Source organism: Melanaphis sacchari, unplaced genomic scaffold (assembly GCF_002803265.2).
Source record: "Melanaphis sacchari strain LSU unplaced genomic scaffold, SCAv2.0 Contig22_pilon_pilon, whole genome shotgun sequence".
NCBI classification, from domain to species: Eukaryota; Metazoa; Arthropoda; class Insecta; order Hemiptera; family Aphididae; genus Melanaphis; species Melanaphis sacchari.
The window spans coordinates 312,710-339,236 of record NW_020271107.1 but is presented as its reverse complement, the minus strand read 5'-3'; the positions used below and the strand labels follow the sequence as shown (position 1 = coordinate 339,236).

The 26,527-nt window shown below is 34.4% G+C and overlaps 2 protein-coding genes and 1 non-coding gene across 4 annotated transcripts in view; all 3 read right to left on the bottom strand.

Moving 5' to 3' along the window:
• Positions 1-653: 653 nt before the first annotated feature.
• Positions 654-5,885, bottom strand: LOC112594462. The gene is made up of 7 exons (XM_025339255.1): positions 5,713-5,885; positions 2,031-2,440; positions 1,717-1,953; positions 1,345-1,581; positions 1,107-1,278; positions 729-1,025; positions 654-674 (listed from the first exon to the last, which is right to left on the bottom strand). Exons 1-7 carry the CDS (start codon positions 5,782-5,784, stop codon positions 654-656), a joined length of 1,446 nt encoding a protein of 481 aa, XP_025195040.1. The 5' UTR covers positions 5,785-5,885.
• Positions 5,886-8,485: 2,600 nt separating this feature from the next.
• Positions 8,486-8,604, bottom strand: LOC112594508. The gene has a single exon (XR_003114660.1). It is a non-coding gene; the product is annotated as a 5S ribosomal RNA (ribosomal RNA).
• Positions 8,605-15,423: 6,819 nt separating this feature from the next.
• Positions 15,424-26,527, bottom strand: part of LOC112594311 (PR domain zinc finger protein 16-like) — a 108,055-nt gene continuing 96,951 nt past the window's right edge. For both annotated transcript variants that reach the window (XM_025339026.1, XM_025339027.1), the window contains exons 5-7: positions 20,612-20,741; positions 18,969-19,290; positions 15,424-18,205 (exon numbers count right to left, since the gene is read on the bottom strand). In XM_025339026.1, coding sequence (XP_025194811.1) covers positions 16,319-18,205; positions 18,969-19,290; positions 20,612-20,741 — 2,339 coding nt within the window. In that variant the 3' untranslated portion in view covers positions 15,424-16,318. The remainder of the gene's footprint in view (positions 18,206-18,968; positions 19,291-20,611; positions 20,742-26,527) is intronic.

Here is a 26,527-nt window from a genome sequence, read left to right as displayed (position 1 = left end):
GAGTAAAAGACATGGAGAATTACACAACATACACAGAAATAGGTATAAAATATTTATGCAAGACTAGTGTTAAATGCAAATGTTGCATTAAAAAAAATTTTTATTCCGATTACACACAAAAAAAAAAAATATATATATACATAAAATATAAAAATAAGGAATGAAATATAACTTAATAGTATATTATATTTGTTATAATATATTAATTAATGTTTAAACTTAAACATTTTTCATCAATGACTGTCCTAAAAAATAAAGTGCATACATTAATTGCTGACCATGATTATTAAAATATAATAGCACTATTTATAAATAAATTTACTTATTATAAAATGATTTAGTTCCCAAATATGTTTGTATATCTTTTTTTTCTTTTTGGAGAATAATCGGATCGTTTACTTTCATGAATAACAAACATTTAGGATTATCATTTATCATTGTTACCGCCTCACTAATTGTAGTTTGGTATTCTACTAGAGTTGTGTTATACGTTTCTGATAAACTGTGTAATTCAATACCAAAACTGTTTCTTATTATGTTACTAGTATATTCTTCTATATTATCAATTTTTTTCTTTAATAACTGTACATCCTCACTTGTGTTTTTTATAATTTTTCTTTCAAATACAAAGTTTGTAAAAAACATTTTTGTGTTCATCTGTAAATCAAATTAATCTGAAAATGTATATGTATAAATCAATTTTAACTAGAAGTTGTGAAGTTGTTTACCCTAAATAATTTTGCATATGTTATAAATTCTTCAGCTTGTATATTATTTATTTTGCTAAAAATATCTTTAGTTTTCAAAGAGCAATATTTAAGTATGGTTGTTTTTGTAGTATCATTATTATAATTAAGTGTATATAAGTATGCATAATTGTTCTTTAAAAATTTATTCACTATTTTTTTTTTTATAAGATTATCTAGTACATGTTTCATGAATGGTTTACAATTTGTGTATATGTTTTTGCCACTTATTGTGACTATGGTCATCAACAATTCAAACGAATCACATAAATATCTCATCTGAAAATTGTATACAGTCAATAAAAATATTTTTTATTATTATAATTAAATGTTAACGTTAAGTTAGTTTTGATTAACTACCGTGTGATATTCTGATAAAGAATTTATGGTATATTTGTTCAAAAAAACGATTATTAATATTTCATCAAATGTCAATGTTGATGATTCAACATAATACACATCTAATTGAAATTCCATCACATGATCATCCAATGTCTCTATTATGATGGTGTTGGCAGTTTTCTCAAGAGACCTGTTATATAATATTTTATCATGTATATATTATTATTATGAAACAATTTATGTTAAAAAACATTACGAATCGACATTATCAGCATCAAAATACAGTTTATGATGGTATTGCTTTATGTTTTCTATGCATTTCAAAAAATGAAATCTTATCAATGAATAGTATGAATGTCCATTAATTGTTGAAATCCCTTTTTTACAATTGTTCAGTATGCTCACAAATTCATGGACTATTTTCATTTGGCAACATTTAATATGCAACAATATTGCCTTACTGATTTTATGCCTTAGTGCATGCGTATCATAGCTGCAATATACGAAAAAAAAAATACATGGAAAAATTGAATATAAAAATTTTATAATTTTAAACATAATTCTAAATTTAAAAAAAAAAAAAATCGAACAATTGAAATATTAGGAAATTTTAAGTAATTACACTTACACTTCATCAATGACAAATATGTTCATTTTATCCCATTTATTAATAAACAATTCATTTATGATCCAAATGAATTGTTTATTGTCAACTTTTGGATTTTGTATCAGCTTATACCATACCCAGTATGGTATGTTTAAAGATGCCAGTTGATCTTTTAATAATGAAATTAATTCTGTATCTTTAAATATTATACTTGCATAACATTTGTTGTCATTACCAGTGTATAAATTTGGTTCAACTCTATAAATATAAATATTAGCTAAGCGTATGTCAGTATGTGTGTATTATTAAATAGTATAATTAAGTATATAACTTACTCTTTTGAATTTAGTAACATGTAACTGTTAAAAGTTTTTGAATTTATTTTATTAATTATAGTTTTTAACATTTTCCTTTTTATTAATTTACTTTTTTTTTTGTATTTAGATGCACCATCTATATATTTCTTAGCCACAGAGTTTATGTTAGATGATGAAATTGGATTCTCAAGTACAAATTTGGCCAAATTAATAGTTTCATCAGAGTGGATCAACATTTTAACATCATCAAAATTATAAATAGCAAATTGAATATTAATTGAATTATTTCTGACATAATTATTAATTAGATCTTCACTATAGAATCTGCCCAAACTATCTAATAATAATTTTATCAATTCAACTTTAATAATTTTGTTATTCCGTTTTGCCAAATAAACAAGGGATGATGCAATTATGTTTGTAGTTTCCTTAAAAAAAAGAAAATATATATATATAAAAAAATTTGAATTAAAGTTACCCTCTCCCCCCAAATATATTCCCCTTTAATAATAATAATTCTTTTCTACGGAAAAATATTCCAATTACAGGTATGTATAATATGACAGTACTTTTTTTATACTCTAAATTAAATTTAAAATTTAAATAAACAAGTTTAAACTAAAGGTTTAGTTCAAACTCATATAATAAGATTAATAATTAAATTACAATACAAAAAGATAAATAAAATACAACATATTTATATAATAAATAATATAAATTACAAATACAGTAAAAAACATTTTTTTTTTTTTTTAATACTATAAATACAATGATGCTGTTTATTAAGTGATTGATGTATGAAATAAGTTAATATTATACAGAGAATTACTACAAGCTAACATTAGTTTATTTGCAGGAGAGTACATTTTGTATGTATTAGTAGCATTTAAAAGATAGAAAACAAGTTTATTTCTGAAATTAAAAGAATTAAATTTAAAGTTTAAATTTTCATGAGTTAGGGGCAATTAATATAATTATGAAGTAATTTAAATAAAAATTTTAAGTCTAGTAGTCGAAACCTATTGTTAAATGAAATTATTTTAAAATTATAGTTTAAATTATCATATCTTGAATGAGTTCTTTAAATAGATACCACATTTAGAGCATAAATATCTTAAAAAGTTGTTTTGTATAGATGTTAAATATTGATTTGGTAGAATACTATTTTTGTGCTAGATTAAAGACACATTTTCAATTTTAGACCGAATAAAAGAATAATATAAAAAATGTTAAGGCTGAAGTATCATTAAAACCTGTATACATACGTTTTATTAATCCTAATTTCATCAGTGATTTGTTATTTAACTGATCAACATGATTTTTAAATGAAAGTTTAGAATCAAAATTAACTCTTAGGTCATTAATAGTATTTTTAAGGAACAAATATAAGTTATTAATGCATTAGTTAAAAAATAATGAATTTTATTTTTAGAGAAAATGAAACAGTTGCACATTTATCAATATTTAATACTAGTAATCATACTCCCATTGTCATTGCACCATATAAATAAATTATTTAAATTTTCTTATACCTAAATGGTTAACATAATTTAAACATTTAATTTTTTTTATAAATTTTAATATTATCTGCTAATATCAAACAGTTACGAGTTCCTAATGTTTTTAACAATGTCATTAAAAAATAAAAGAAAATAATTGTGGTGACATATGATCACCTAAAAGAAAACCCTCAAGGACACCTGATGTTATTTATAGAATCAGATAAGTAATTTTTTTTTGTAATTTTTATATTTTACAATTTGGGTACGACTAATTGAAAAAGAACTTATTCACGTTAAAAATAGATCATCAATAGCATAAAATATAAGTTTAGAAATTAAAAGAGAGCAGTTTACTTGATAAAATGCTTTTTCAAAGTCCATATATTATATTACATCAAGTTGTGCCTTATCACTAAAGGCATCAATTATTGATTGTTTAAAAATATATAAATTACCTAGCAATTGTTGATTGATCTTTTTGAAATCCACAGTGTTCATTGTAGATAATAAATTTGAAAAGAGGCAATATGATTTTTGTAACTAATTTCGAAGATAATTTTAGGAAAATAGAAATTTTAGATATAGGTCAATAATTAGAGATAACGGACCTATCACCTTTTTTAAAAATTAGAATTACATAGGAAACTTTTCCATATACCCAAAAATATTCTGGAATTAAAGAGGAGTTATATAAATATGTAATAACTGGGGATAAAACAAAAGAAGATTTTTTTTTTTAATACAGTTGAAATTCTATCAGGGCCTGTTTTAAATACTCGTTTAAATATTACTTAATACTATAATAAGACTTTCCTACTTCCCAAAAGTTTGGAAATATTAATTTATTATCCTTTTTCCAAAACCTGAAGCTCTAGGAACATCTTATAGACCTGTAAGTTTACTACCGTTATTTGCAAAAGTACTAAAGAAATTAGTTCTCAACGGATATTACCTGGTATCAGCAAAAATAAAATACTTTCCCACCATCAATTCAGTTTCAGTCAATTACATTTCATTATATATCAAACACACAGGATAATTGATGCAATTTCTCACTCCCTGAAGAAAAAGTTATATTGCACTTGTGTCTTTCTTGATATTTTGCAAACGTTTGACAAGTTATAGCACAATGGTCTACTATTTAAACTTAAAAAATGTCTACACCCTTCCTACTACCTACTCATAAAATCGTACTTAACTGACACAACTTTCAAGTATATTATGACTCCTCTGCCTTAAACACAGCCCCTGTAAAAGGTTAGTTCCTCAAGATGGTATACTTTTCATAATTCTATACAACATTTATGCCTCAGATCAACCTATAACACTTTACACACTAATCGCAGAATATGTAAATGACAAAGCCAACATTTCTATCAATGCAGACCTTCTGTTAGCTTTTAGAAATTTACAAAATCACCTGCATCTTATGAAAAAATGGTATAACTAACTGGAGATTCAAAGTCAACCAAGATAAATCCTATCACACTACATTCATTTTAAAAATGGTTCCATGTCCAAATTTTACTCTTTATGAAATCCAAATTCCCTCTTACCAAACAGTTAAAATACTTAGGACTTCTATTAGATCGTCGCCTAACATGGGTCAAACACATAAAATCCAAAAAGCTGCAATTGAACAATTGCTTACACATGCAAAGCTCATTGCTACATAGATATACACACACTAACATAAATATCAAATTGATAATATACAAAACCCTTCTAAAACCCATCTGGACTAATGAAATCCGGCTCTGGGGTAGCGTAAAAAAAACCAAACATACAAAGAATTCAAACTTTTCAAAATATTCTTTTAGAAAAACAACAAATGCTCCACTCTTTGTTTCTTATCTTACACATAATAACAACAGTAATTGATGAAGCAAAATGTTACTACAAAAGATTCCACACTTACTTCTCCACTGTAATCCTCTTATAAAAAAAAACCTTATACCTATAAAAATTTCAGGTAATCCCCCAAGACAGGTTATATGAAGATGGTGTCGCGACCTTCTATTTGAAATTTAAACTTTTTTAGCTTAATAAACTAAAATAAAAATAAAAAAACTCAAAACGGATAGTGTAACCAATGGGTGGCTTCTTTCTTCCCTCAAAATAACCACATTTAATTACTTTTTGTTCTAGACAAGAGTAGATTGTAAATTTTTTATAAAATTAAAAATACTATTACTTACGCTGTTGAATCTATATTTTCGTGTTTGTTCAATTTTTACAGGTCTTTCTTTTTCAATAATTTCAGTAGACATTTCGGCCCGTTTGATTCATACACGAGTAATAATAAAAATAAATAAATAAACTATTACATTTCACAGTAAAAATATAAATGAAAAATAAATTATAATGATAATCGTTAATATAACATTAATATGCAAACACTCGTTTAATAATAATATATTATTAATATAAAGTAAAGACTACAGAGTCAAGACAAGAGACAATCAGACAACCACAAGCCTAATACACAACTGTCAACGTCAAATGTCATTCTGTGATGTATATTTTTTCTTTCGATAAAATTATCGATTAATATAGATTATAAACCACTGTATTAATTCACCGTAATTGGGTTTTTTTTTGTCATTTGAGCATTAATCTAAAAATAAATACGATACTTATTGGAATTAATAATATAACTGATTAGCTATTAGCTGTAATAGACATTTTATAAATAGAATATCAATAAATTATTTTGATAGTTGCAATTAAATGGTGTTTCAATAATTTTAATAAGCTCCAAATAAAATCGTTTAAAAACTAGGGGGATTATGGATAAAACTAGGAAACTAAGCCCCCCACCTCATCCACAAATTACATCTATGGATATAGTATATAATATTATAATGTCAATAATTTCACTATATATCACCGTGTCGACTATTGACGATAGAAATGCAATTTTTTCTTTAAAATTAATGACATTACCATACAGATAATATATTCTCAATGAAAGGCAGAAGAAAATTAACTATTAAAAAAAAAAATAATAATTCGAGTAAAAGTTATGTGGTTGCTCACTTGCACCATCACAATATTAGTGGTTGACGGTTGTTGATGTAAAATGCACATTAAATGCAATTACAAGTGCACACACAATAAGCGAAACGACGCGAACAGGAATATTTTGCTCTTTTAATAATAATTATGGTACAACTCTTATTATATCAAAGTTCCTATCTATTATATGGAAATATGACGAAACCGAAAAACTTGATTCTGTTCTATAGAAAATTTCGAGCAGTGTAGATATCGTTGAGTAGAAATTCACCGTAAACATGTATATAATAATATATTCAATGCTCTTTCAGGCCTTTCACGCGCAATTTTCGTGGTAAAGATTATTTTCTTATTCTGAAAGACCTGTTATAGGAGGAATTACTGAAATCTGAACTTGATTCGGCACTTCAAACTGCATTATTTGTAAGTTAACACTAGATACCATGGATACCATATCAAACCAAAGTAAAATTTGGGATAAACGTCGCCGGCAGATTACACGTTAAACTACCTAGTTCCACGTTTCACTTAATTATATAAAATCTATAATATTCTTGGCGTACACGAACTCGAAAACAAACTAAAATGTGTTGCAGTTTCTATGTTTCTTATAACAACAATAAATATTATCTGTAGACTGTGGTGTATACATTTTGTATATATATTATATATATTATATATATTATACATTGTTGTATACATTTATTTAAAAATATTGACATCATATTATACAGTAATATTTCCATAGTCAAATAGTTTTAAAAAGTTTATACGTAGTCAAGCGGCATGGATAATACCAAGTGGAGAATAATGATGCTCAGCACCTATAAATTTGACGGTCAACGCGTCACAAGTGTAGCATGGACAAAGACGGTCAGGCATAATATTATTATTGTACAAGTGATTATTGTTTTTCATGTTGACATATCATAATAATCGTAAACAATTGCGAAATTTTAAACAATATTTCATTGTTCGCTGCAATTATAATTTATGGGGACTAATCCACATGTTTTCGCAGTATGTACCAGTTCATGACGATTCACTTTTCTGTCAGTAGACCATTTTATTTTTTTAAATACCAAAAAAAAAAAACATATAATTACAATATATAATGTTAAAGGTTTGAAAACTACAACAACTAACATAAATTACAGCGCATGCGACGAAACAAATAAAAATATTCAGATGAATTCGTGTACTGCTATCATAATAATAATAATAATAATAATAATATGATAAGTATGCAGTTCAGTTGGAATAATAATAATTATTATTAAAAATAAAAATAAACACAAAATTCAACGACGTCCTTTATTAAATTAATAGGTATATGTCATATGAACAGTAATCATAATAACGCCGTACACAAGTTAGATTAATTATATTGTACTGTGGTCATTTTATCAAGACGTCTAATTTTGTTTATTATTTTATAGTTACTAATATGACTATATGTATATACTTTTGTTGTCATGTAATATTATGCTTGTATTACAAAGATAACATTTTGCAACGATGTTTAAATATCTCCTTTTCCGACGTTGAGTAAGGTTCAAACACTTCGAACAATACAAATCCCCATATCTATGATATTATTACATTAACAATGTTCGCGTAGAACAATGTATATTATTAGTCATTACTAAAAGACGGATGACATTAATAATACAATTTTTTCAACGCGAATCAAAGCTTTGAGTTTGTTTGATTTTTATAGATTTCAGGTTATTGGAATATTAAATAAATATATTATTATTGTAATATACCTGAAAAATTCAAAAATGAATTTATGCAGTTTAAATTGTACTTATAAAACAATATAATTTTTTACGGAAATGTATTCTACATTCTACATCAGTTTTCACAAATTTAGGGGTTGTCGATTTCGACGATGGCAAAAAATATTGTAAATAAAAATCATGTTAAATAAAAAAAAAACAAGCAAAATAAAGTCAACGGCACGTAGTGTTCCCAAGCGGTCACCCATCCAAGTACTAACTACGCCCGACGTTGCTTAACTTCAGTGATCGGACTAGAACTGGTGTATTCAACGTGGTATGGTCGTTGGCGATGAATTTTATAGTATTTAAATTTATTAACTGTAAAAATGTCATTCTAATTTAATAATTTATTTATTGTACACCTATAGTTCACTTCCTTCTGCACATCAAAAATTTGTTTTTATTCAAATATGCATCAAAACTATAATACAACGAAGATAATGTTTTTAAAAATATGATTATGAAAAGTAAGTAAATGATAATTGTTTACCTACTCGTATTTAAGGAAAGCAGAACGATTAATGTATAACCCCCTTCCACAGTTCCACCTCTAACATAAATCCCAAATATACAATCTGCAGACTGCAGTAATGTAATATTGTAATCTTAATAGGAAGTTATGACTAAATTTTGACCAATTAGTTTTAAATACAGTATATAAATTTTACTTACGTATGTATGATAATTTATCATTAATAATATCACAATGTGATGACGACTACATGCAGTCATGCAATGATAACAGACAACGATATATTCGCTGGCTATTAAAAAAATTACGTGGTCTAGGAGATGTTTGTGTGCAAAATGTTTCTGAAATATTATTCAGCACAACGAAAAAATACGCGCAAAATGACTGATCCGAATTCTTTGGATCTGTGTGTTGACTCGGCAAACACTGAAACCACCGTGGAACATGTGCTAGAAGACATCATCGCTACGGTATTAAAGGAACACGACGAAGAACAAGAACTAATCAGTGATGATGATCTACAAAGAGGAGTGGCGGACATCGTACGTTCGATCGTAAATTGTCGGGTCGTATACTTCGCATCCGAAGTAACAGTACACATCGTAAACGACGTATCCGATCACAGTGTGTCTGTACATTCCGACGGAGATGACAGTGGCAACGGAGGAACGATTGGCGACGACGTGACAGCGACCGAAGTGATTCTGGCCAAGGGCACGATGGCGGATGTAAGAAATCCGTCTGGAAACTTGGTGAGCTGGCTCGAACCGGAAGTGCAAACTACGAGTACACCTATAGCAGTGCCACGAGGCCGAATGACGCGATTCGCGGCCTCTGTGTGGAAAGGAGTTAAATGGGTGGTCGGTTGTCTGGTGATGTGCAGTTGTTACGGACCACCGTCCGTAGACACCCTACATGTTTTACCCTAAGTCGACAGGTATTAGGACGAGACGAAACCGACAAACCTACCAGAGACTCACACGCTAAAGTGCAGAACATGTGTACACAAATGTTCTTCTGGTCGGTTGCCGACACGCGAAACCCTTTAGTAGTCGATTCCTCTGCACGATGAACGTCCAGGTGCTCCGGACAACTACAGATAGTATCCGGTCCATAATGACTTGTTTTTCACCGGCCTAGTTATAGTCTGGTAGCCATCGATATCGTGGCAAGTTTCGTTCGTTTCCTATTTCTTAGTCACCACAACAGTCGGTTTTATTGGTTGAATATAAAATTAATGATTTTTTTTTATTGACTGTGCTCGAACGTCGACGTGCACCACACACATCTTACCGCTCATCATGGTTGGGTCTCTTCTGATGTCGCATTATCATAGCCCTTCGCGGGCAGGACAACGTTGTTAAGGTGACTACTGACTAGTAATCCATGGATGTATCACACAACAGCATCATCTGTACCATAGCGTATCCCATCACCTGAATCATGTTTTTGTTTTCTTCTGACTACCCACTTTGAGTTACTGCTATCTCTTTTTTACCCTCTAAATATTTATTACGTTTAATAATGGTATTTTTGTTTAAGTCATAAAATCAATCATTTTCTGTGTGATAAGTCACTTTGAGCTGAATACGTTTAAAAATCAAAAATGCTTTATTGTTTAATCTACCATGCAATTTTGAACACTATATTATGTTATAATAATAAAATGAATAATAATTGTTTGCACAATAAAGTACTGTAGTTTTGTTTTTTGTATTGTCGAGTATAAAACATACTTTGCAACAAAAGTGTATTAAATGTTCATTTTTTTTTCAGCTGATAAAAGCTACTTATCATTATATTTCATAAGCATAATAATGTTTTCAAAGGCATTAAGATTAGTTACAAGCTATTGCTTGTTTATATTACAAATTTATGGTAAGTCAGTATTGCTTCAAAATGTATAATAAAAATAATATTTTATGATCTAAATATTTACTATTTTAATATTTAATTAAATAACAATAATATAATGAATGAAATATTTTCAGAAAAACGAACTAAACGTATCGTATTACATAATATTTAGCAAAAGAAATTATTATAATAGCAATATAAGTTTATTAAAATTTGTTTTAAGGTATAATGTTAACTTTCCAAGTATATACGTAATATGAGTACAATAAATTCTTTGCTTGATGATTAGTTTTGATTAAAATACAATTTAAACATAGTTATATGAATACATAAGCATACTAAAAATTGTTCTAAATCCTGTTTTAGAATACATTTTATTACTTTTTGATTTACTACGTGTATAATATTAATTGATGATTATTTAATATCGTGTTTACCACGATTAATTCATCGAAGATTCCTTCACACGGCTTAGTCGATGAACGTTGACGGCGTATTTCATTATCCGTCAACAATAAATTGTAAAAATGTTCTTTAACACATAGCAAATTTCTATTCAGAATGATTTGCGTTTGGTAATACCAGGTATTATATGCTATCTGCATTAAAAACTAATTATACATGCATAATAAAAAATTTAAAAAAACCAAGATAGAGTTTGCGATCTGATCGATTTTTTTATTTAAAGCAAGACCAGTCACAAGAGTTACAAGTACCAATTAAACATTTTAGATTTAACCGGATATGATGCATATCTCATAATTGTATAAAATCTATTTCAGATTTTAATTTATAATTTATGGTCTTATTGCTTATTCTATAATATGTTTAGATCTTTTTTTTTGAGATAAAATGATGATCGCTGGGCGATATGAATAGGCAATTTGGATACATCACTGTCGTTAGTATACCTTTCTGTTATCATTATTATTTAGTAATTATGAAAATATACACAGTATTTAAACCAGTGGTTAGGCAAAAATGTAAAATGCCAAAATGTCCTCAAAAATACTAAAAGATTAACTATAAGCGCGATTATTCAGAATTTATAATCGTAACTTTAGTTTATATAAAATAATATCGAAAAATATTATAACGTTCAAATTAGAACTACAAATAGATAACTTAAAAAAATAATAATTTTATTGATAATAATCTTTTAGAATTTTTTGTTCTAGTATGAACAATTTGACATTATACTAAGTTTTCATACCTTGGCTATAAATATTGAAGATTTTATAATTGTTTAATTATAATTAATACTTGTACATTTTAAGTTATCGTTAATTTGACGAATTTTGTGAAAATGTTACTTCCAAATTTAAAAACTTGTACCTGCGTGTTTATAATATTTTTTTGTACTATATACAATTATAAAAACCACTTATTTGAGATCTTATAAGTATCAAATTTTCAAGAATTTTTATCAAGCGGATGATTGTGCATCATAACATTTTATAGAAAAACAGAACTGATTAAATTTTACAATTTTAAACATTTATAAATAGCTTCAACGAAATCAAAATCATACCTTGTATAAAAAAAAAAAAAATTTAAATATTTAAATTTAATAATTTATATTTATATCAAATATTATAGTTATTAACTTAAAGTGAAAAATGTTCGTCAATTTATTTTTTAGTTCCAGTACGAAGAGTGATGAGGAACCTTCTTACACATTTTTAAGCCTTAACTAAATTTTTATGTTATTATTTAGAAAATGTTATTAAAAAATAAACTTTGAATATTTCTAAAAAAAAAAAAATATATGATTGAGTATCTTAGTTATTTTTAAATAGATTCAATAAAAAATTATATATCAAACTCTAGTGTTAAATTTTTAAGCTTTTTGAACGAGCAAAAACAATTTTATTGATATTCATCGAAAAAAATCATATTTTGAAGAAAATATCTTGTACATTTAATTTTAATATAAAAAAATATTCAAATATTTCTCCAAAAGGTGATTGCACTGAATGCAGGCACAGACACAACACATAATTTATTGTGAAACAATATATTCATTGCTGCGCTCGGAAATAAATATAGTTAAGGTGAAGTTTATCTAGAACAGATATGTAGTTATTATTTAGATAGAATTTCTAGATATTATGTTATAAATTTTAACGCAGTTATAATCTAAGCTGTAAAATATAACAGTAAATTAATTGCATTATTGTACAACAGTAGGTATATAGGTATTTTGTAAAAATTATAAACTCATCGAACATCAATATATTGGCGAACATAACTTAAAATACAATTTAAACAATTGTAAGTATTCGGTTAGACAATACAAATGTTTAAATTATAATTAAATATTTGTAATTTAAAAAAAAAAAAAAAATAATAATAATAATAAAAAAAATATTCAATGAGTATGCATATTGCATATAATATTATAATTACATTCAAAAGTACTTGTATTGTACTTGTTCACGTTAAAAAAAAATGTGTTATTATATTATTATTTATGTTTGTAGTAATAAGATGCCTTATTATATGGATACCTAAAATTAAGATGTACCTATGTCTATAAATCGTAATTGTGTTATGATAATGCATACCTGTAAATTTGATAAAATTTAAAAAGTATATATTATGCATTATACAATTTAATATGTCTATACAATTATATTGAAATAATAATAATTTAAATGTCTAATTTTTACTTAATAATAGAGAAAGTTTTATTGTCATACATTTTAGTAAAGATGACCAAAAACGTACAAAACTGTACGATCTATGAGCATTATATACATTAGGTATATACCTATTATGAATTGTGATATAATCAAATAACTTAATTTTCGATTAATTTTTCGAATAACAATGATTTCTACTGATATTACACACGACACTGGATGTGATTAAATGACCGATAACCTGGTAACCGGAATTATTATTGATTTAAGCTTTACAATCCAGGATTCATCGCGGTCCGTTCCAAATCTAATTTGTTCTTAAATGGTTGAAAATATTTTCTCGATCAAATCGTATTCTCGTTGTCGCGGTGCCAGAGAAATTATACCTCAAGTGCAGGGTACGTGTGTGTAATTTTTGAAATGTCGAACCGCCAAATAACTATACTGCACATTTATACGGTCTGAAATAATTTAAAATAAATCATAAACGGTTGTACACACGTTTGGTAAGTATACATTTATACACGAAACAATTCGCTACCCATTCAATAATAATTGCTCAACTGCTAATTGCAGGTATTACCAAGACAAAATGGTGAATCCGTTTGCTGCAGTAGATTTCTCCCGTTTAATCGTTTCATAAATTATTACAACATTATATTCTATACGCTGTTTCTTTTAAAAAAAAAACGTTCGGTACTGAAAATCAACAACCTATTTTTTTTTTATATTAGATGTAATTAAAAATAAGCTGTATCTTACAATGTCGTATAATACGTGCTTTATCATCGAAATAAAATATCATGTATATATTTAAACTATTTTGTATTTAATTGCGTTTGGTAGTGAGACGGTTACTTATGCAACGCAACGCCGCCATACCATTAAAACAGTTTATTCAACTCGATATTATTGTGTAAAAATAAATACAATGGATTTATTCGTATAATATAGCTGGCAAGCAGGTATTCGTTAAGTTTGTTTTATCATATGATTTTGGCTTTTCGGTGTCGAAAATCAACTCTTTGACATACCTACGTTTAAGCGAAATTTATAGAAAAAATTCGAATTAGATGTCCGGCGAATGATGATTTTATCGGAACACGCACCGTTGTTATGAATAAAATAAACACCGAAAGACAATTGTGTTTTAATGGTTATTATTAAACTTTTTTTTATTCTAAAAAGAATTTCAGATGTGCCTGTAAAATATTTCAACGAGTCGTATCTTCGTTTCTTATATGAATATTTTTTTATATGCTATTTGTTTTTAATTAAAAGTGCGTAGATATATGTCATTACTCATTATTCTAGACGGTTTGGCAACAGAAATTTAAGAACGTACGTCGATAAGCTTAACATCATAAAATATGTTTTTTTCGCGAACAACAAGATACGACATAATCGGTAATCCTAAGTATTTTTTTATCAACACAAATTATAGTTTTAGGTGTGTATAAAAAAATAAGTAGTTCGGAATTTTTATTGAGGATATAATATTATGATATTGATTTATTTCGAAAAAAACATTCTTATATTATATAAATTCAATTTAACATTAATTTTTAGCAAAATAAATAAAAAGTATTATTAATAAATTTAATTAGATTAATAATATAATTAAATTAAGTTATAACAGAATTGTGGATATAATATAATATTATATTATTATGAATATACTATCGAAAATGGATTTAATTTTTTGGGATCGTTAAACTTATACAATAATAATGTACGTTTGGTAAAGTTTAATTAAATTGTTTACATTACACATAAATAAATATAATAATAATACTTAAATTATATGACAATTACTTTAATACATACATAAACACTAGTTTTGCTTTAGAAAAAAATATCATATGACAAATAGTATATATTGCTATACACAGTTGTTGTGATGACTAAATAACGTGATATTTGGTCTTAATCGTTAAATAATAATAATAATAATAATAATAACTATATAACAAAAACAAATTTACATTGGTACGTATACACTAAAATTAAGAAAAACCTAGGAATTTGTATCACAAGATTAAAATAATTGAGTTAAATTGTACAACGTTACAAACTAAAATAAAAGTACAACGTATAATTACATATTAAAACATATATATATATATAGCCGAATAGAGAAGTAAAATAAAAATCCTTGCTATGTAAAATTTCTAAAAATTTGAATAGTTTAATAATATCATATAATGACATGATGTCTACTTTGGTGCGAGCATAATAATAATAATGATGATGATATTTATAATTGATAAATATACGTATAATAATAATAATAATACAATATAATATATCATGATATTATCATGATGGCCGGTAGCAGCAAACGAAACACGGCGACGGCAGTGTCACGGAATCACTACGTTAATTGTGGCGACGACAGTAGTTAATGATGAATTAACTCGATGTACCTAAACAATTTATTACTATATATGGGGGGGGGGGGGGTTATGGCGTCCGACCGGATGTCGGGCGGACGCGATGAGCGTATATTATTTATGTATAAATATTGTTACGAGGCATCCGACGACAGCGACTTGATTTCGTGTATAGCTTAGAAGTGTACGATGATCGTTATACTACATCAATTCATAGTCGAAGGCGAATCGAGTGGGAAAACAAGCGGAGAACAAAATACAGCTTTGGTGCAGCGGCGGCGCCAGCGACCGTCCGCACACTTCCTTCCGGACGACGAAATCAATAAGTAATTAATATAAACGATAATTGGAGGAACGGACGACGGGAGAGGGACGGCGGAGACCTTATAGTTTATATAATATAATTTAATTACAATAATAATAATATGTATAATAAAATATGCGTGCACGCGCGCGCGTGTGTGGAGGTAGGTACTCGGAGATTGGTGACGATACAACCGTACATTATCGTACGTGTTTATTGTGCCATGACGGAGACGACGACGCCGCCGCCGCAAAATTTGAGCTCTGCGAAGGGCCCCGTGCCGTGTGGCCCGTTAACGGGCCCAATTCAGGTAGAGCGGCGGAGCCACGGGTCATAAGTGGGCCGCGTACTGCTGCAGGCTGTTGTCGGGCTGCTGCAGGCCGCACGGGTCCACCACCACGTTGTTGTTCTGCATCTCGGCCGCCGACCCGTGGTCGCTCACCTTCTTCATGAAGCTCCGGATCTCGAACAGCCTGGGGTCCTCCTTCTCGTCGACGCTGCTCGCCGAGCTGCTGGTGACCGTGCCCACGGCCGTGCCGTCGTCCGCCTCGTGCTTCTTGACGTGCCGGTCCAGGTTGGTCTGCTGCGAGAACCGTCGGTTGCAAAGATTGCATTTGAAGTTGCGCTCCTGCCGGTGTATGTTGCGCACGTGCCGCTGCAGGTTGGACGATATGCTGAACGACCGTTCGCAGTGCGCGCACCGGTACGGCTGTTCGCCGGTGTGCGTGCGCACGTGCCGGGTCAAGTTGGCGCTGCGCGGGAACACCTTGCCGCAGTATTTGCACGCGTACCTGTCCTTTGATTTGACGTGCTGTTGATGCTGCTGCTGCTGTTGGTGGTGGTGGTGCTGTTGCTGCTGCTGGTGTCCTGCCACCGCCGCCGCCTGGTGGTTCTGGTGCTGCTGGATGATATCCTGGTACGATTTCGAGTAGTTGGGCATGGGCTGGCGGAGAAAGTGTTCGATGGCTGGCGACGTGCTGGACATGAACGCGAACGGCGGCCGGACGGCGGACGGTCCGAAAGGCTGGTGCGCCTGCATGTGCTGCAGCTGGCTCTCGGCGAACCCGGACAGCGCCGCTGGGTAAATGGAATCCAAGTACAGCGGTTTGGGGTAGGCCATCAGATTGCTGACCGAGTACGGCGACGACGACGACGGTCTCTGAGCCGGCGGTGGTGGCGGTGGCGGAGGCAGCGGTTGAGGCGGAGGAGGCGACGACGGCGGCGATCGTTTGCGACCGCGCTGCTCGGCGTGCGGGCTATCGTCCCGCGACTGCGGTGGAGGTGCTTGACGAACGGCCGACGGAGACTTTTTTCGTCGGCGCTGCGCTTTTGTCACGGACAGGTCGAGCGGCTGGTCCGCCGATCGGCACGGCGATCCGTCTTCGTCGGACGACCGACGTTCGCTCACGCTCTCGTCCATCATGAGCTCGTCCGCCGAACCACTTCCGGCGCCGCCGCCGCACAGTATATCCGTGTTGACGGACAGGTCGCACGGGCTGCAGTCCTCGTCCCCGGACCGCTTCCGCTTGACGTGAACCTTGGGGTCGGGATACGTGGCGCTGGGGCGCGCCGGCGACGGTCGCTGGTTGGAAGACGCTTCTTCGCCGACCAGCGGCGACGTCTTGCTCGAACCCATCAGTGCAGCCACGCCGGATGACGTGGGCGGCTGCGGCGGCGGCGTCTTCTGGCCGGCGTTGAACGACGACGAGCGTTTGGCCGGCGTCTCGCCGAGTTCGGCGTCGGCGGCCGATCTCTTAAACCGGTAGTTGCACACCTCAACGGCGCTGGACAGCATGTCCATGTTCAACTTGGGCGCCAACTGACTGAACGGGCTAAACGGCGTCAAGAACAACGGCGGTGGAGGCAGCGACCCGTTGGCCGCCGATTGAAAGTAGAACGGGTGAACGAGCGGGTGTGGCGGGTACGGCGGGAACCGCGGGTACACGGACAGAGACGACGATCCCAACGCGGCGGCTGCGGCCCCGGATTCCTGTTGCTGTTGCAGTGACGGTATGCCTCCGTTGCCACCGGCTGTCGCGGGACCGGACTTCCTGAATAGCGATGGTTCCGGCGACGGGTTCGACTCGCAGAATCGCTTGTGTTTGGACAGCGACGTGCCCGTGCTGAACGACTGGTCGCACCGATCGCACTTGACTTGCATGCGGCAATCGGCGTGCATCCTCTTGTGTCGGCAGAGGTTCGAGAACTGAGTATAAGCCTGAGAACAAAACAAGCAGCGACGGACGGCGCGTTAGATTACGATGTACGGTATACACTGTGTAACGAGAGGCAAAATAAATATCATACAAAGCTGCAGCACACAAAAGGCGGCGATTGTCGTCCGTCGGAGGAGACGTGTGCGCGCGTGTGTGTGTGTGTGAAAAAAACAAGAGCGCGCGGAGATCGCGACCTGCAGACTGCGGTGAAGCGGTTGTTGTTATGCATTATTATTATTATTATTTTTTATTTTCTCCTCGACCCGTTGTCGTCGCGTATTAATCATTATTATATTATTCCGTTATCGGGGCTGAGTAAAATCGGTGGCAGTCGACGACGACGACTGAGACAATCGGGCATCCTTGTCGTACGCATCGCGCACGTATTGCCGTCGATAACACACGCGCGCGCCTATCGGGCGGACCTCTCTCGCGGTAGGTAACAACGCGGTTATACGTTTACGTGACCGGTACGACAACCGCGGATTGCGCGCGCGGGCTATCGTCGAGGAAACGGACGACGGGACGGGATAACGACTTGAGCGGCGAGCACGTCGCGCCGTCTTCGTCATCGGCGGCGACACAACGGGAAACGACGATTGATTAAATAACTGTGCGTCGCGTGCACTTTGCCTAATGCAGCGCGCGATAAGACGATAGGTGGGGCACGACGATGGCGACGACGACGGTACGACGACGAACGGAGACGAATCGTCGACGAGGCGAAAAAATAACTGTAATAATGATATGACGTGAGACACATACCTTGAAACAGACTTCGCACTGGAACGGTTTCACGCTCGAGTGGATGTGCGTGTGCTGCTTCAGCCCGCTGGATGTGGCGAACGTCTTGCCGCACTCGGAACAGGCGTGAGACCGGGCGCCCGCGTGATTGGTCCGGATGTGCCTCTGCAAGTTGCTCGGGTCGCTAAACACCTTTGAACAGGTCTCACAAGTGAACTTTCGGCTGTGGGCCAGAGCCAGGTGCCGGATCAGGCACGGCTTCCAACTGTACGACTGTGGGCACAGCTCGCACCCGTATTGATTGGCCTTGTAGTGGTGACCGGAAACCAGGTGATCGTCGAGCCTGTGAAAGACGGTAAACGTTGGTTGTAGTGCGGGTCGATATTCGGTATCGATTCAGTCGTGAAACTATCGTGGGTATTTCAATCAACCGATCGTTATTTTAAAGTGTTTTTATTTTTTTTTATTCTTTTCAAACGACTTAATATAATTTGATAAATACAAAACATGTCTCAACAGTAATTAAAGCTAAGATGAGCGGAGTAATGGACTAACAGTTTACGGAGTACTTCTGTAGTACTAACCACCACCCATCCAATACTTAAAACACTTAAAACTCATGTATTGAATTCTCGTTTATAAATCTTTTATTTAGAATTACTAGAAACAGAAGAAATAAATACATATATTATTTAAACGTTGTTTTTTTTACGATTTAAAATTGTGTAAATTATTATTTTCAAAAACGTTAAGTGTTTTAGAAACAACGAGTGTCTTCGTTAAGTATGTATACCGATGTGTTACGATATAGCGAGGACATCGAACGCTGAGCCCTTACCCTCAGACTCGATTTTGCGCGTGTCCTCTTGACACTGGGTCATTACGATATAATACTATGTATAACGACCGATTTTTATTATTATTATTATTGGTGCGGCGACACCGTTCGAATACGATCGTGTCGAGAAGTCGTTAAACGCGTTATATGATATGCACACGCATTTCTTTTACACTTCCCTCTGGGAAAATCTACGCGGAAAGTTTGGAGGACGAGCGGCGTTTATATATTATACGAAAATCGATTTATATAAAATTTCTTATCGCCCCGCTATTATCGGTCACGTCTTCGGACGGTCGGCAGGGTTATGGGTAGGGAGACGACTTCATCGCGACCAATGATTCTCGGATGAGAGTGAAATAGAGGAGAGAAAAAAAGAGGGCGTCTTGAAAAATGAAGTGCCGGACCGGCGGGCGGTCTCCGGACCGTGACCGCAGTTACACGTTTAAGCACTTAGGCGTTCACCGCCCTTCCCGCAGCTAAACTTGCTCGTTGTCTGCGTGGACTAGATATATCGTACATAGTAATAGTAATAATAATACATAAATACATACTAGCTGATATTGCGAACTGCGGGGAATCGCGGGACGACAGAATGTGAAATATATATAGTATAGTATACTGTATAAAAAGGTCGTAATGTATTATTATTATTATTATTATTATTAAACGCACTTCGTATAGATAATCGTTTTAATTTTTGGTTTGTTGCAAATAATCTGCAAAACCATGGTACTATAGTTTGGAGTTGATCATTCAAAGTCGGGATATCGACTCAACGGACGTATTGAACATAAATAATATTTATAAAATAAGCGTGACTTACTGTTCGATGTCGGGAAAACACTTCTCGCACAAGATGCACCGGTTTTGATCGTCTTCGTCCGGTTCTTCGGCGTCCACGTCCACGTCTCCGTCGCCGTCGATCGAACCCAGCGAGTTTTGCGACGCGACAACTAAATAAAAACACAAAGACCAAAACGCACGATAAGTAAGATAGTCACCGACAATCGGTTCATTTAATAATTATAAAATATTGTTTACAAATTAATACGACGGTTAGTGTGAAAAAATGACCCCGCACAACGGACGATACATCATATTATACGAAATATAGATATTAGGTACGTACGCGTGTGAGGTGCGTACCTACTCTCGGGGTGTCGCCGCGTGATTGAGGTGAAAAAAAAATTATACGACCGACAGTGGCAGTAGCTTTGTAGACGGTATAGGTAGGTACACTATTGCATTTGTGTGTGTTTACATATATTATTATACCCTCTAGTGTGCTATTGGCTATCTGCGGGACACTCCGCGCGCCCGCTTTTAATTCGAGGGATGAAAGCTACCTTCCGGAACGGAAACCAAACACAGAGGGCTTCGTGACGTGTATTAGCGCTACACCGTTGTTTGTAGTAGCATGTGTGTGTATGTGTGTGCGTGTGTGTGTGTACCTGATGGCATAATTAATTCACGACCGTAAGTTTACGGGGACGTTAACGGGGAGGTCGGTCGAGGGGGTTCTCGAATTGCGCTATATCATTGGAACCGATGTGTCAGGTGCGATTGGGATTTTCAACTGACGTTTTTCCACACCTGTTATAATAGTATATATTATTAGACGTGAAACTGCGTGTAACCGAAAACGTGATCAATAGACCTAGGATCCGCATACCGGCGATGAATATAAAAGTACCCTGCACTATACGTATATGTAACGATAAACCACAATCGCCGGTGGTCGAAGACCGAATTAATATTATTGTCGTCGTCGTCACAGCACCATGAGTGACAGTTTAGTTTATACAAGCTCAAACGCTTTAAATAAAAAACAAAAATACGGCAATAAATATAAAAAACGACGGGGTTCGTCGGTCGCGGAAAAAAAATATATGTATAAAATCAAAAAGCATATTGTTCGCAAAAACTATTAAGACTACTGTGAGCGGCAGGACTGCGATATTATATACGTATACATATTTATGTACACACGATAAAGGGGACGTTTGACGCGTGTAATCGAATATCCGCCCACTAATACTCGGTTTTCGTTCGAATTCACACGGCACGCAACAACCCTTCTTTTCGGGGACCCTAGCGCGCACACTTTTGTGTCACGTTAAAAAAAACACACACACCCGTTAATCGTATTCTGTAAAGTCAAAAGCTCCAAAGGACGGATATTAAACATACACATTACACATAACTGCAATTATACAGACGAATCGAAGACTTCGTATTTATGAACGCATTTCAAACAATATTGCATGACAATAGATGAGAGTCATGTCGTATCATGGCTTACCTACGCTGCTCGAGCGCGAGTAAGTCACACCTGCATCCTGTGTTTCCGCCGCACAAGTCTGTAACGGATTGCACAGATGGTCTAATTGCAGCGTACAGGTATGAAATATACACGTAACCGCTGCACGGCGCAGTTCTTTGTTGTGAGTACACGGACAGACTCCGGTGATTTGCGTGAGAAACGCGGACGACACACTGCGGTGGACCAAGCATACGAGTTATTCGCCTTGTCCCTCATGACTCCCCCCTCCCCTGTCACCTCAGATTCGCTGATGCAAGACAAACACCAGACGCGGACATAATATAATATAATATATGGTTCGGAATAATAACTATGCATATATATAAATACATGACGGACAACTGCGGGAGACAGACCTCATCATATTATTATACATATGGATAAACGAACAAATAATTTATATTATGTATTGTATATATACATATATCGGTTAGCGTTGCGAAACGGTCTAAAACAACGTTAATTCAACGACGACGATGATGCGACCGGACACAAATGTTTTCTATGTCAGCATGTATACCGCTGACTCACACAATGTCGTCGTGAAAGTTCAACCGTATAAGTTGCACAGTTTCGGCTATGGTACCATATTCCAGAATACAATAACAATAAGCGAGCACGTGAAAAACAATAATATAATACATAATATATATGTATATATGTATGTGATATAGAACGTGTCCATGACGACGAGCCACGATATAGGTACTCGAAACGGAAAAAATAAAATATGAAAAATATAAGAATAATAACGCGCGTAATAGGGGTTAAGTCACACTGATTGTCCGAGGGGGGAGAGGGGGGCGATGTCGGCCAGGTGTCTGCGACTCGCACACCAGGAAGTGGGAGTTTGAATCTCTTCCGGTCATGTGAAAACCGTTAAAAAACAAAAAGGGGCGCCCGATCGATCTGCGGGGATAATGAATTCGGGAGATTTCGGTGCGCAGCCAAGTACACCACGGCACTACATTATTCATCCAGTCCGGCGATGCCTGCAAGTATTATTATATACGACGCACGCATAATATACTTTTATTATTATTGAATTGTTTCGGTCGAGGACGCACGCATATCGGCGGCGGTCACATGTGCATACGACTTGTGCACGACTCCTTAACATGACTTAAAAATAAAGCGTGTACGAACATTGAGGGTTTTTTTTTTATTTTATTTTATTCCGAGCCCTGAGAATTTTCAAGGGTGGAGAGGTATGTATTATATTATTATTATTATTATTATTATTATTATATCTACATTAGACACATTCGAGACGATTAAACAGCGGCGACGGTGACGACCGGCCGCCGTTTGGCCGTGACCAACGATTGCGTTTTACTTTTTTACGGGGCACGTGAGCCGCCGACCCCTGCGACTCCATTTGATCCGAAAAATCTCGCGTGACCTATGGCAAGTCAAATCCAGCAAACACACATAACATCTGCGCGCACGCGGACATAATATACGTTCACATATAGGTAATAGGTACGAACCGGTTAGGGTAATCGCGTGACATCGTGAAATTGGCTCGTGTCGACTGTCGACCGTATAAAAAAATAAAAATAAACATTGATTTTAATCAAACGTTAATCGCCATATACTTGTATATGGGTTAGGTTTGAAAAAATATCCACCAACTGCCGACGAAAAAAACAACAAACGACAAACACACGTAGCGAGTTATACGTTACATAATTATTATTATACAAAATATGATCGGGGATGTATTTGGTAAATATATTGTTTTGAATTCACGCTAAATTTTCCAAAAATGTATCTCGAAAAGATAAAAATATCGCTATTTCTGCACTAGAAAATTTATAAAAGATCAATTTTTGCAGTTTACTCACCTATTGTTGTTTTCGGACAACATGTTGTTTACAAAGAAAAAAAACAAGAAGAATATACCAATTATCGATATAATAATTGGATAATCTAAACTATCTATTTACAAATCAGCTATGTACGTTTATGATTACATTTTCGATCGTATAATGTGGTTGACGAGCGGTTGTGGCTGGTCACAATGGATAACCCACAGAATTTAAAAAGAAAAATACGATTTAAAACACAACAAGACAAATAATATTTAATAAAATAATAATATACATTTATACTCTCATTGACTACCATTCTCCGCATACTTTTGAAATTAATTTTTTCTCCGACTATACAAATAATACGCAATAAATTAAATTATAAAAAGTATACGCTCTAATACACCCCTGACTTTAATATACGTATAATTCGATGAACTCGAAGCAGTTTTAAACTCACTGTGGGCGTTTATGGTCTCGAGTTATTTATATATATATATATGATAATTGTATTATATAATATTATATTTGATATACGAATACTCCACCCACTCGGTGTTTCACTGTTTGGCGCAAAGAAGTGAGAGCATGACCCGCGACATCGCGAACACCATCAAGTGTTAATTTTTATGACCTCCCCATTCCCTTTACCGCCACTTCGTGAGTTCGTGATAACGATAATACCGTGACTGACACAACGGAGCTGAGAAATTTGTTTTAATTAATATTTGCATCAGATGTGGCTAACGGTCTTCTCCAGGACTATCGCGCTCGCGAATAGTAATCGCTAATTAAAAACACCCTCCCGATTGTCGTTATATTTATCTCGAGGAGCTCGCGGCAACGACGGAGGCGGCTGTGGCGTTTGGCCGTGATGTGTTTACGATCGTTTTTTTTTTTTTTGGCGAATCTCGTTTGTGTTTTTTTTGTTTGCCATCGCTACGCGTATATAGAACAACGAAATGTCGTTACAGTAATACAGTATATTATTGTTTTTGAGAAAACGTGACTCACTACACCGACGGTGGTAATCATAATAATAATAATAATAATAATATTATAATTATTGCCAATGCAGTAAAACGGTTGTTTGCGCGTCACACGCCTACGCACCGATGAGATATAAATAATACATCGCCAACAGAGTATCAGACCGCAATAATTATTGCATTATTGTGAAACGCAATAATAAATGTTGTTATTATGTTCTGAATAAATAATAAAAAAAATCCTTCTTATCGTCCAATATATTATACCGTACAATACTATGTTTTCATAAGATATTATAATAAATCAGATTATGAAATGCAACGAGTGAAAAACGCGCACTGTACGGGGTAATTCGAACACTTGTTGTCGCGTTAATAGCGTACCGAGAACAATCTCGATTGGTGGTATACGATACGTCGAATCATAATATTATATTTTTATATACGTCATCTCGAGTTCGGATTTTATTGCGGTTGCGCGCAGTCAAGTTCGATCGTGTCCGAACAGCTGTGCGTCGTAACGATATCGTTGCCGAACATATAGTAATAGTGTTCGTAAAAACACGCCAATATTACGCGAATACCGACTGATAATTGAAGTCACACGATGCAACTGGATAGTTGAATCATTGTTGTGCTCTGGTTAAAAACTGCGGAAGAACTTTATCGATTTATATTGTCGTCAGTCCTAAGCGACTACTTAAAAAGAATCATAACCAGTACAAATCGACTTTATTATATTAACATTATTAATTTCTCAGTGACGATCTCCAGCTGCAGACGGTGCGTCAAGTTCTAAAGTCACCTTTAATCGCGCACGAACCCGAAAATTCTGAAGCGAAATTAAACGCAGGGACGATCGGTTTTGTACACAAAAAATAATTTTGGAGCAACGCGAGACACCCGTTGTCGTTTTGGATATTATTGAAACGATAGCCCGTGGCGCCGGTTCGGGTGCTTTCGGTCGGTCGACCTTAACGAGTGCACACGGATAATACGTTATAATATTGTGATATTAACTTTCGCACATTTTACGGAAATCACGAGTCTCGTTTCGCTAGCCCGCCGCCTAACAACATCGTTCGTGTTTGCTCACGACATACGTATATTATACAACATATATTATTATAAAATATATATAATAGACCGTATTATACTGCGTTCGCGAACGACAGTGTGTGTGTGTGTACCACGTTACACGGATTGGGTTTTGTGGTACGGGGCGAAAAAAAAATCCCATTTAATCAATTCAAAGCTATTAGGTCTTTATTACTCGTACAGGCGGAAGACAAATTATCTACCCTAATTTTCTTTTATACTCGTTCCCCGGTTGTTTTCCGTGCCCCTCGTCACCACCACCACCGCCACCGCCGACGTCGACATCTCTATTATTATTATGTCGGACGCGATTAAAGCTGTATATATATATAAAGTATTTATGTGTGTGTGTGTGTGTGTGTATATGTGCATATTATAAACACAGATAATCTAGCGACGTTTGTCGCGCGCGCGCGCGAGAGGAGCGTCGGTTTCACGGTGGGTTCTGCAGATATTATTATATTGTTCTCTGTCGTGTGTGCGCGGACGGGGTGCAAAAAAATAATAATAATATA